General features: G+C 44.4%; 1 protein-coding gene and 1 long non-coding RNA gene across 18 annotated transcripts in view; one reads left to right on the top strand and one right to left on the bottom strand.

Annotated features, from left to right (window-relative positions):
• Positions 1-12,449, top strand: part of LOC129385288 (uncharacterized) — a 482,098-nt gene that overhangs the window by 19,812 nt on the left and 449,837 nt on the right. The window lies entirely within an intron of this gene.
• The window catches only part of LOC126533097 (uncharacterized), a 99,341-nt gene that overhangs the window by 12,174 nt on the left and 74,718 nt on the right, over positions 1-12,449 (bottom strand). For 12 of the 17 annotated variants that reach the window (XM_055071790.2, XM_055071793.2, XM_055071796.2 and 9 more), the window contains 10 exons: positions 12,246-12,293; positions 11,361-11,432; positions 9,204-9,281; positions 7,617-7,655; positions 7,065-7,112; positions 6,179-6,250; positions 3,574-3,657; positions 2,540-2,599; positions 1,913-1,951; positions 1,366-1,413 (listed from right to left, as the gene is read on the bottom strand). In XM_055071790.2, the coding sequence (XP_054927765.1) occupies positions 1,366-1,413; positions 1,913-1,951; positions 2,540-2,599; positions 3,574-3,657; positions 6,179-6,250; positions 7,065-7,112; positions 7,617-7,655; positions 9,204-9,281; positions 11,361-11,432; positions 12,246-12,293 (588 nt within the window). The remainder of the gene's footprint in view (positions 1-1,365; positions 1,414-1,912; positions 1,952-2,539; positions 2,600-3,573; positions 3,658-6,178; positions 6,251-7,064; positions 7,113-7,616; positions 7,656-9,203; positions 9,282-11,360; positions 11,433-12,245; positions 12,294-12,449) is intronic. The other 5 variants (XM_055071792.2, XM_055071794.2, XM_055071799.2 and 2 more) reach the window with 5 other exon arrangements.

The following is a 12,449-nucleotide window of genomic DNA, read 5'->3' as shown; positions in this document are numbered from 1 at the left end:
CCACCCCATTTCCGACATTTCTCCCATCCCAGAACTAAATTTGAGATGCCCCTGTGGTAGAATTCGTCCGGCTCACTGTGGAACCACCATCGGAGCGCTGTCTTGGATTCACGGCCTTTTTCGAACTCACCCCCCCCCCCCCCCCCCACCTCACGCTTCACAAAGCAAGACACCTTTCCCCATACGTGGGCTGCATTATCCTGCGGATTTCGACGGGCGTTCGTCCCTTGTTCTATAGAAATAAATCCCACTTCGTTTCATGTACGCCGTGGACCTGCGAAGCACAACCGTTATCTTCAACAACTGACAGCAGCGCCATGCCGCGCAGCTACCGGCAGCTAAGGCCGTTTCAAGGTCCGCCGTTGAGAATGGATACGTCCACGTCGCCTTTACATCCGCAATTTGGCTAAAAAAATGAGGGCAAAGACTTTCTGATTCGCCCTCGTAGATACATTTAACTTATGGGAATGCTGAATTGTTTTGTGCATCGTAGCACGAACATTTTCCAAGTGCGTATACACTGGATACGTTGGCTCTGTGACTAAAGGCGTGAATTATCCTGGGTGATAATTTCATCGCTTTGCAGCAGCCTCGGGTACTGTCTCCTTAAATAAAATTTACTCAGTAGTCGTTCATAAAAACTCTTGAGTAGAAATTACCAAGAAAGTGCATGGGCAGAAAATCCCTTTGACAGAGTGGCTAACTATTACTGACAGAGGTTTGATTAGGAAACATGGCTCACAACTAAAAAATTAGCTTAATCGGTTCCCTAGGAAAGGTACTAACAGATGGACCGCACGTGCCAAGCTCAGTTTGCACAATGCTCATTGCGCATGGCGCTGTTGCCCACAATGTACACCCCCTATTTGTTCTAGTACTGCGTCGAAATAGATGCGTGTCGTATGAGCTGTTCTTCTCGCTCTGGTTCAACTTTGCAGCGCCGCTTTTTAAATACAAGCATCTTGGAGCAAGCTTTGCTGTCAGCAATGTTTTCAGCCAATGGAGTATCCGCTTTAGCAGCGACCGTCGTGTGGCAGCTTCTTTGTGGAGAAGAATAAAATTGAAGGTTTATGAGCATCAACGACAAGGACTTGTCTGATTGGTGAACTTCAAAAAGCTTCAAGTGCCGCTGCCGATAAGGCAGAAAAGGAAGGCGTAGGTAGCCACAGCATTGTGTTTTCATTTTGTATTAAGTGCTACGTCTGAACCGCTTATTTAGTTTTTTTTTATTATTTTGTTGGCGCACTTATGAAAAAGGTGGTGTTACAATTTGCAAGACAAACACAAACGCCTTAATTCTATAACGTTGTTACTAAACAGGAAACAACTAGTTGTCTTTCTCTAAAAGATGGTAACGGTTCTCACCTGCGGTGCTCGAAGAACCTGTGGCTCCTCCGGCCGAACCACCGTAGCCTGAAACGGAAACAAGATGTGAAATTGTCTGTCTGCTGCGCATATATTTCCCTTAATAATACATGTCAGTTAAGCAATGCAACTTTAAGTTCAGAGCCGAGCGAAAGTAAGTATAAAAAAATTGAAATTATTGGAAGCCTAATAAAGGCTAACAAAATTTGAAGAAGCTATTAAATATAATTTTTTTGTTAATCAAGGAAAGCTAATAAATGGTATACATAATTGTGGGTTGCCGCGACGGCGCTTGCGATGAGAGATAAACAGAAAGACCTGTTTAGTTTGACATCGACGATATTTCTGGAAAGACGATTCCATGTGCCGGAGAAACTACAATGAAAACTATTTCATGTTCCCTATCTGCAAAAACAAAGGTACTTAACAAAACTTCCACATACGACTTTCGATCTGCGCAAGCAATAGCGTTTGCATTGTTTTCCTACATGTTTTTCTTGGAAGAAAATATCAGGATTGATTTCTAAGCAGCGGCAGCAGCACTCACCGGAGCTACTCGCAGATCCCGAGGCTCCTCCACCGTAGCCTGGAACCATAAGAATGAAAGAAAGAGAGAAAGAAGGAAAGAAGGAAAGAAAGAAAGAAAGAAAGAAAGAAGGAAAGAAAGAAAGAAAGAAAGAAAGAAAGAAAGAAAGAAAGACAGAAAAAGAAATGTTTAGCTGCACATATGGCACCAGACGAGTTCGTCAAGTATACGTTCATTCAGGCGCCCGGGAAAAGTCGATTGGCGGTAAAATATCAGACCATTTGGTTTGCCGCTTTGATTCTGCAGAACACACAAGGATTTGCGTAATAATCGGGAACAGTAGCAATATCGCTTGTCGTAAAAGGGCAGTGGGTATGGAGGCTGAACACGACGCCGACTGCACCGGAGCAATAACCATCAGGTTCGCTGGTGGAGGAAATATAATAAAAAGGCAGAGTATTCAGACATTCCTATTTAGATGTGACACTTAAAGCATGATGCTGTCGCATATCATAATGCTGAAACTCAGTGTAGAATGCGAACTTTCTTTTCATCCCAGGCACAAGCGATTGTTTTTTCAAAAATCTTAGTGTCCTGCTCATTTAAGCGTGTAAAAAAGGGTTTGTACGAAAATATTGGTACACCCACCAGAACCTGAGGCACCAGGCAGACTTCCACTATGCCCACCGGAGATAACGAAGCCCGAAGCTGAAAAATAAAAGAGAAAACGAAGTGAATATGCTGCAACAACGGTTGAGCCGAAATATCGCTCTAGATTATGGTGTTTGCTTAGGTCTCTAACAATGAAAAGGACCACGCTGGTGAGGGCGTGGCGTCGTATAAACCGGTGGCTACCGCACTTAGGAACGTGCGATCAGTGACCGCCGCGTCCGTTGCAGCAGAGTGAGGGAAATGATTCTCTGTCGCAAAGCATGTCTACTGGCACAAAAAAGTTAGAGCTAGCTAAAAAACGCGTGGACAAATGCTAGACTTGCAACTACTAACTCTATCGTTGGAATTTCCCTGTAAATTTAGTAGTTGAGAGTGTAGCGTTTGTCATGTTCGTTTTTTACCTGCGTCTAAACATTTGGCACTAATAAATATGCATTTAAGTAAAAACCAACTAGTCCAAGCTCACTGCTCTTACTCTATCATAAAATTGCGCATGACAGCGCAATGAACGCGGGGATCCTGTTTTTCTGGCGCGTGCGAGGTAATCAGAATGTTTTGGTTCAGACACAATAGTTCAATTTATTAGTTCTGATAAATATGCAGTGGCAGAGAGGAAGTGCTGCCTCTTGCTGAGCGCGACGGGAGGCATATCAGCAGCGCACCTGGTCCCTTTGCGCCACAGAGTGAACAATGTGCGGGGTTTCTAGGCACTGAAGCGCCGGCTGCTCGAATGGTCCTTTCAACGTGACTTCATCAGCTGTTAATAGTTTGCTTGGTTCTGCGGTAACGCAATCTGGTGCCAACAGCTGTGTATAGGTGAAGTGAACCCTTAGGGCAAGATCCAGACCTTTCAACTTGTCTCCGATTTAGTGACAGTTGGTCAGTATTAGCATTTCAGATAACTGACACAAACAACCTTTAAGAGCCATTGTTGCCAAAGTAATTATGTTCTACTCAATTAAAGCGGCAACAAGGCCAGTATTTATGTATTGAGTATGTGGCAGCCGTACACCCACTCGAAGTGCCACTCAGGCCCGGGAGTCTTCCACTACTGCCAGTGCTCGAACTGCCGCTGATGGAGCCGTATCCGGAACCTATAACCAGAAAAGAGAAAGATGGTGCAGCTTGACATATCCCACTAAAGAAGTGCGTCATTTGAGACATAAGGTTCATCTCCGTGTACAACCCACCGTAAAATGGTTGCCTTCGGTGCAGTGTCAGTTCGGAAAAGGCATTGACAGGTAGAGGAAAAAAGAAAGTCGCAGTCTCGCCCAAAAGGCAAAAGGCAAAACATCGATTGGAATGGAAAAATAGTAGAGAGCCATACGAAGTGAGGATAGCAGTTTTATCGGACCCATAAACTTGCGAGCGTTTGCTTACTAACTAAACTAACAAACACGGTGTCACGCCCACAAGCTAACATGAACACATCTCGCTCGGTGACCGCGCACACTTGCTGTGAAAACGCTGGAGTGACAAAACACGGCAGCAGTAGCGAGAGAATCGACCTTCGTGCTGCCCCTCGCTTTAACGCGACCTAAGCGGCGAGAGCACAGCGCACACGAAGCTATCAGCACACGGTGCACTCGGTCCCCGTTGCAGATCGCTTTAAATTGGGCCCCACGCGGCAGCCCACAAGCACCAGCACCGGAGTAGAATGCCGCCCGACAACTTACCTTAACTTCATTGCTGTGTATTTTGAATGTTTTTCTGAAGCATTTGAAACATTCTTGCCCCCCTCAATCTTTGTGCTTCTTTTCTTTATCTTTCTATCTCCTTTTCCGCAGTGCAGGGTAGCAAACTGGTTATTTACCTTCCTCTTAACCTCCTCGTCTTTCGAGCATCTCCCGAGTTCTCTCCTCTAAAAAGTACGACCATACTATAGTTATGGTAATACCTGAAGTATCTGACCGTTATTATTGCCGGTTTCCGTTACATGATTTCCCCTGTTTGTACTGATAGACAAATGTCACCCATGCACTGTGCGCCTTAGGCAAAACAGAAGGAAATTAAGAGCTCTGCATCAAAAGACGTGTGTTCTTAGTATTTCTTGTTTCTGAGACCTATGGCAGCGGACAAGCCTGTAGGGGCCGAATGAAGTCATTTGTGACGTGTAGCTCTCATGGCGAGAGGTTTAATGGAATAATTAGATTTTTTTTCTGGGCATGTCAGCATGCGCAGTAGCACATCACGACTTAACTTTTTCTACTTTTTGTAACCTTGTCCCAATCCTTAACTTTCAATCTAGAAGATATGAGTAATGTGTTCGGCCTTTCTCAGAGACTTCGATTAGCAAAAACAAATCAGTTTCTATTGCTATCGTATTTCCTGAAAGCTCAAGTCATTCATTTTGTCTTTCGAGAAGCGCTTACTCTAACTGATGCCACTACACTCTATTTTTGAATTTCTCGTCGAAGCCACAGCACCGGCAAATGGACGTTGTGGGGAGCGAGCAGATTTGATCAATCTTCTAAAAAAAAATAATTAGGGAACTATCAGGTGAGCTCATTGGTTACATTAAAAGACCATCTATTCTTCTATTACATGCAAACTGTTTATAATTTGGAGCTGACGCTAATCAGGTCTTGTGATTTCAAGAGGAACTAAATTAAATTCTGGTGTTTTACGCTTCAGAACCATGACTTCAATGTAAAAGACGTCATAGAGGGCGGCTCCGAAAAACTTTTGATCACGTGAGGCTCTTTCTTTTGATGTGCATTTTTCCTGCATATGTAAGGCTCAATTTCTCAGCCGTCCTTTTTTGTGCATACTTCGCAGGGCGAGTTGCCATCCAAGTTGTATTGCTCTCGTGGCCAACAACATCTACTTCAAATCTGCGCTCAAAGATGCGAAAGCTTGAGCTCACACCCGATCCACACTACTTCTGTCGTTTTTGCCACTCACTTCTAAAGTAATGCCCTCGACCAGAGGACTTTTGAGGCATAACTAATAAGAAATAATACGGTGAGGATGTGGTGTTTGAAGCGGAAGCCTGATGGCGCCAGTGTACTTAGAAAGGATGTACATAACAAACACAGTTCCGAGTGTTGAACTGCGGTCGAAAGAAAGCAAAAATAAGAACGGGGTACATTTCATAAAATGATTGGTTGGGCCGTACGTTCCCAAGCGGCACTGGGAATCTGTGAAATGCCATTCTGGGGGCTCCGAACTAAGATTCTTCACTTCAAATTCATTCATCGCTTGGAAAGCGTCGTACACAAACTTCTTTCGCACTCTGCCCCCCCCCCCCCGCCCCCCAGGAATGAGTCTACAACCTCACATAACTGAAACGTAGAGCTTGTGCCCTTCGAGGCAACGCCGTATGCACTCAGTCATTGCAGTGGGTCCAAATGAAATTGTAATGCACAAACCGCTTTTGCGATACAGAAAAAAGGAAGTTTCAGAATAAAAATTTCAGAATAACAAACAGGCTAGAGAAGAAGCTATCAAAAGGGCACAATGCGTTGCTGAACAGAAAATCACAGGTTTCGCTTTACGGAACATAGGCAATGAATGACAGAAGAAACGGGTTCAGCTGATACTCTAGTTGGCACTAAAACGAACAGTTGGGCAGGTCGTGTAATGCATAGAACAGATATCTCTATCCGCACTCACCTGAACCACCCGATGTGCCCGACGATGATCCGCCAGTGATGCTCGCCCCGCCAAAGCCACCACCGCCATAACCTGATTCAAGTGTAAAATAAAAGCGGATCTGTGGCTCATGCCGGAAACATAAATGCCTGCTTAAGGATGCGTAAGAACGCTTAAGGAGTCGTAAGGATGCCGGATTTTATTAGTGGAGAAAGAGAGCACTCTGGACACCAGCAATACCCGTAATCTAGAGAATCGCGGGTTTAGGCGCCAGCGTTTGATACGCACGAGAAATTGCTATGTCCCTTCCTGACGAAGTGAATTCCATCAGGTGTGTATGCCTTGTTCAGAATGAGAAACAAAATTACCATAGTTTTGGTAGTTTCAGAAAAATGTGATGTTATGACTGATTTTAACATACGCGATTTAGTAGCATGTACGAATGCTCTTTCTTAAAGCATTAGTTATTCACTGAGAGTAAGGGCGTTCCTTTAAAAAAGCAGGCAGGGGGCAATAACGAGACGAAACAGACAAACAAACATGACGCATTGTGCTGACCAACTCTGATTCCGTAACGTAGATGTGAGTATGGATGTACACAAAGCAGGAAAAGTGGATAAATGAGTCCTAACGCACGCAACCGAATTGCGGAGCAAGGAGATAGGTCTCCCAGAGGAATGCTAAGGGGAGCGATTGCCGCTATAGAGAGCCCGGATTTCACCTTAAGGTAGTATTTATTATTTTTTGTTGTTTTGTTTGCGCACACATGAAAAATGTGGTGTTAGGATTATTTTACCATATGTGGCCAAAATTTGCAAGAGAAGCACAAACGCCTCAATCCTGTAACAATGTTAGCGAAAAGAAAACACCCGGTCCTGTTTCTCTAAGAGTTGGTAACGGTTCTCACCGCTGGTGCTGGAAGAACCTGTGGCTTCTCCGGCAGAGCCACCGTAGCCTGAAACGGAAACAAATTATGAAATTCTCTGTATGCTGCGCACATTTGGAGTCATAATACCGGTCAGTTAAGGAGTATAAGTTGAAATCCAAAGCCGAGTGAGACAAAGTATTAAAAAATTTACATTATAGGAAACCTAATAAGGGGCTAAGGAAATTTGAAGAAGACTAGTAAATATGACAAAAATATTTTTAGGAAATTAAAAAGAAACCTATAAAAGGTGTACAGAATTGTGGGTTGCAGCAATAGTGCTTGCGATGAGAGATAAAGAGACAGACCAGTTTAGTTTGACATGGACAATGTTTCGCGACAGGCTATCGCATATGCATCATCAACAACAATAAAACTGTTTCGTGGGCAGTATTTGTAAAAACAAAGGTACTTGAGAAATTTGCGCGTATGACTTTCGAGCTGCGCAAGAATAGCTTTCGCATAATTTTCATACATGTTTTTCTTCGAAGAAAATCTCAGCAGTGATTTCTCAAGGGTGGCAGCGGCACTCACCGGCGCTACCCGAAGATCCTGAGGCTCCTCCACCGTAGCCTGGAACCAAAATGAATAAAGAAATTTTTAGCCATACATATGGCACGAGTTCGTAGAGTATACGCTCATTAAGGTATTTGGGAATAGTCAATCGGCGCCAAAATATCATAGCATTGGGTTTGCCGCTTTGATTCCGAAGAACGCACAAGGGTTTGCGCACAGGACGTTGGCGAAATAATATGGAAAACTTGTGATAGTTGTTGTCGTAAGATGGAAGTGGCTATGAAGGCTGAACACTACGCCGAATGCGCCAGAGCTATAACCATCAGATTCGCTGGTTGAGGAAATATACAAAAAAGGCACGATCTTCCCACACTCGTATTTAGACGTAACATTTAAAGCATAATGCTGGTAAATCACCATCATCATCACCAGCCCATTTTTTTACCCACTGCAGGACGAAGGCTTCTCGCGGCGATCTCCGATTACCCCTGTCCTGCGCCAACCGATTCCAACCAGAACCCACAAATTACCTAATTTTGTCGCACCACCTGTAGTCTTCTGACGTCCTCTACTGCGCTTCCCTTCTCTTGGTACCGATTCTGTCACCCTAATGTTCCAACGGTTATCTTATCGGCGCAATACCTGACCTGCCCAGAACCATTTTTTTCTGTTAATGTCAATTAGAATATCGTCTATACCCGTTTGCTCTCTGATCCAAACCGCTCTCTTTTTGTATCCTAAAGTTATGGATTTAGCATTGTTAGTTCTGTCGCTCTTTGTGCGGTCCTTATCTTGTTCTCAAGCGTCTTAGACAGTCTCCCACTGTCTGCCCCATATGTCAGCACGGGTAAAATGAACTGATTGCATACCATCCTTCTCAATCCTAACGGTAAGGTTCTAGTCAGGAGCTGACAATGTCTGCCGAATGCAATCCAACCCATTTTTATTCTTCTATTAATTCCTTCATCATGATATCTTAATGCTATTAAATATCATAATGTTCAAACTCATATAAAAATGCGAGCTTTCTTTTCATCCCAGACACAAATTTTGTTTGTTTGTAAAGTTTTCATGCCCTTCCCATGATGGCAAGATCAGCGCGTATCCAGACAAAGCAATCATGTTTCTTAGTTCGCATAGTGGCGGATTGGCGGACCCCTTATGTAATACCCCGTTACGGGGCCTTTAAGGAATCAAAATGAAATGAAAGTACTGGTGCCTTTTGGCAGAGCGCAGAGGGAGGCACATCAGCAGCGCGCGTCTTCTAGGTGTACCACAGTGTGAACAACTAATGTGCGAGATTTCTCGGTAGTCAAGCGTAAGCTGCTCGAATGGTCCTTGCGACTTGACTTTATTCGATGGTAATAGCTGGCCTGGCTCTCTGGCAACGCAGTCTCGCGTCAACGGCTCTACTTGAAATGAAGCCTGAAGGCAAAAGCCAGACTTTTCAACTGGCCTCCAAATTCGTGGCAGTTGTTCCGTATTAGCATTAAGATAACTGGCTCAAACAACCTGTAAGACCTATTGTTTCCGGACTAATGACGTTCTGCTCAACTACAACGGCAAGACGGCCAATATGGAAGTGTGTGGCAGCCGTATACCCACTCGAAGTGCCACTCATGCCCGGGAGTCTTCCACTACCGCTTGTGCTCGAACCACCGCTGATGGTACCGTATCCGGAACCTGTAACCAAAAAAGAGAAAGATGGTGTAGCTTAAAATATTGCATTTTAATATGAGCAAAACGAGAACAAGGTGAAAGTAGGAGCCGTATGGCTCGTGCTTTCACCTTGTTCTCGCTTTGCTCATAGTTTTGAATTTCCATCTCCGGCGTTCCCCGTGTCTTCTCTAGATTTTAAAAGTATGTCATTTAAGTTGTAAGGTTCGGTTCCATGTACTACCCACCCTAAAATGGTTCCGTTCCGTGCATGGTAAGTTGCTAGAAGCATTGGCTGGTAGAACAAAAAAGAAAGTCTGCAATCTCGCCCAAAAGGCAAAACATTGACCGGGGTAGCAAAATAGTAAACAGCGATACGAAGTGAGGATAGTAGTTTTATCGGCGGTATACACTTTCGAACGTTTGCTTACTAACTGAACTAACAACCGTGGTGTCACGCATGCCCCAGCAAACATGAACACATTTCACTCGATGATCGCACACACTCGCTGTCAAAACGCAGGAGTGACAAAACCCGCCAGCAGCAGCGAGGGATTCGACCTTCGTACTGCCACTCGCCTTAACGCGACCTAAACGGCGAGAGCACAACGCACACGAAGCTACCAGCACAGGGCGAATTATGTCCCCGCCGCAGATCGCTTTCAAGTTGGGGCCCGCGCAGCAGCCCACAAGCACTAGCACCGCAGTAGAACGCCGCCCGTTTACTTTGCTTAACCTCCTTGCTGTGTATTTTGAACGTTTTCTTTGACCGCCCTAAACATTTTTTACCTGCCTCAGTCTTTGTGCTTCTCCTTTTATATTTCTGTCTGCTTTTCCGCAGTGCAGGGTAACAAATTGGTTATTTACCTTCCTCTTAACCTCCTCACATTTCGAGCATCTCCCGACTTCTCTCCTTTAGTAAGTACGAACATATAGTATTTATCGTAATACATGAAATATCTGACCAATATTATTACCTGTTTCCGTTGCATGATATCCCCTGTTTGTACTGATGGACAAATGCCACCCATGAACTGTGCGGCTTAGCCAAAACAGAAGAAAATTAAGAGCTCTGCATCAAAAGACGTGTGTTCTTAGTATTCCTTGTTTCTGGGACCGATGGCAGTGGACTAGCCTGTTGGGGCCGATTGAAGTCATTTGTGACGTGTAGCTCTCATGGCGAAAGGTATAATGGAATTAATAGAGATTTTTTTCCTGGGCATGTCAGCATGCACAGTCGCACATCACGATTTAACTTTTTCTACTTTTGGTAACCTTGTCACAATCGTTAACTTTCAATGTAGAAGATATAACAGGTATGAGTAATGTGTTCAGTCTTTCTCAGGGACTTCGATTAGCAACAACAAATCAGTTTCTATTGCTACCTTATTTTCTGAAAGCTCAACTCATTCATTTTGTAATTCGAGAAGCGCTTACTGTAACTGATGCCACTACACTCCGGAAGCCTGATGATGAGCGGAAGCCTGATGACGCCTGTGTACTTAGAAAGGATGGACATAACAAACACCGTTCCGCGTGTTGAACTGCGTCGAAGCAAAACCGAAATTAGAACGGGATACACCCCATGAAAGAACTGGTCGGGTCGTACGTTCCCAAGCGGCACTAGGAGTCTGTGAGACGCTATTTTGGGGGCTCGGAGTTAAGATTCATCACGTCATATTCTTTCATCGCTTGGAAAGCGTCGTACACGAACTTCTTTTGCACTCTGCCCCCCCCCCCCCCCCCCCCCGCCAGGAATGAGTCTACAACCTCACAGAGCTGAAACGTATAGCTTGTGCCTTTCGAGACAACGCCGTATGCACTCATCGCAGTGGGTCCAAATGAAATTGTAAAGCACACACCACTTTTGAGATACAGAAAAAAGGAAGTTTCAGAATAAAAATTTCAGAATAAGAAACAGGCTAGAGAAGAAGCTATCAAAACGGCACAATGCGTTGCTGAACAGAAAATCACAGGTTTCGCTTTACGGAACATAGGCAATGAATGACAGAAGAAACGGGTTCAGCTGATACTCTAGTTGGCACTAAAACGAACAGTTGGGCAGGTCGTGTAATGCATAGAACAGATATCTCTATCCGCACTCACCTGAACCACCCGATGTGCCCGACGATGATCCGCCAGTGATGCTCGCCCCGCCAAAGCCACCACCGCCATAACCTGATTCAAGTGTAAAATAAAAGCGGATCTGTGGCTCATGCCGGAAACATAAATGCCTGCTTAAGGATGCGTAAGAACGCTTAAGGAGTCGTAAGGATGCCGGATTTTATTAGTGGAGAAAGAGAGCAAACTGACATCAGCAATAGCCGTAATCTAGAGAATCGCGGGTTTAGGCGACAGCGTTTGATACGCACGAGAAATTGCTATGTCCCTTCCTGACGAAGTGAATTCCATCAGGTGTGTATGCCTTGTTCAGAATGAGAAACAAAATTACCATAGTTTTGGTAGTTTCAGAAAATTGTGATGTTATGACTGATTTTAGCATGCGCGATGAAGTAGCATGTACGAACGCTCCTTCTTAAAGCATTATTTATTCACTGAGAGTAAGGGCGTTCTATTAAAAAAGCAGGCAGGGGGCATTAACTAGACGAAACAGAAAAACAAAAATGACGCATTCTGCTGACCAACTCTGATTCCGTAACGTAGATGTGAGCATGGATGTACACAAAGCAGGAAAAGTGGATAAATGAGTCCTAACGCACGCAACCGAATCGCGGAGCATGATGATAGCGCTCCCAGAGGAATGCTAAGGGGAGCGATTGCCGCTATAGAGAGCCCGGATTTCACCCTACGGTAGTATTTATTATTTTTCGTTGTTTTGTTTGCGCACACATGAAAAAGGTGGTCTTACGATGATTTCAGTATATGTGGCCTAAATTTGCAAGACAAACTCAAACGCCTCAATACTACAACACTGTTAGCAGAAAGAAAACACCCGGTCCTGTTTCTCTAAGAGTTGGTAACGGTTCTCACCGGTGGTGCTGGAAGAACCTGTGGCTCCTCCAGCAGAGCTACCGTAGCCTCAAACGGAAACAAAATATGAAATTCTCTGTATGCTGCGCAAATTTCGCGTCATAATACATGTCAGATAAAGAGTAAAGGTAAAATATAAAGCCGAGCGAGAAAAAGTATTAGAACATTCGAATTATGGGAAGCCTAAGAAGTGGCTAAGAAAAT

Source organism: Dermacentor andersoni, chromosome 7 (assembly GCF_023375885.2).
Source record: "Dermacentor andersoni chromosome 7, qqDerAnde1_hic_scaffold, whole genome shotgun sequence".
NCBI classification, from domain to species: domain Eukaryota; kingdom Metazoa; phylum Arthropoda; class Arachnida; order Ixodida; family Ixodidae; genus Dermacentor; species Dermacentor andersoni.
The sequence above is the reverse complement of the archived record's forward strand: the minus strand, read 5'-3'. Positions and strand labels throughout refer to the sequence as shown.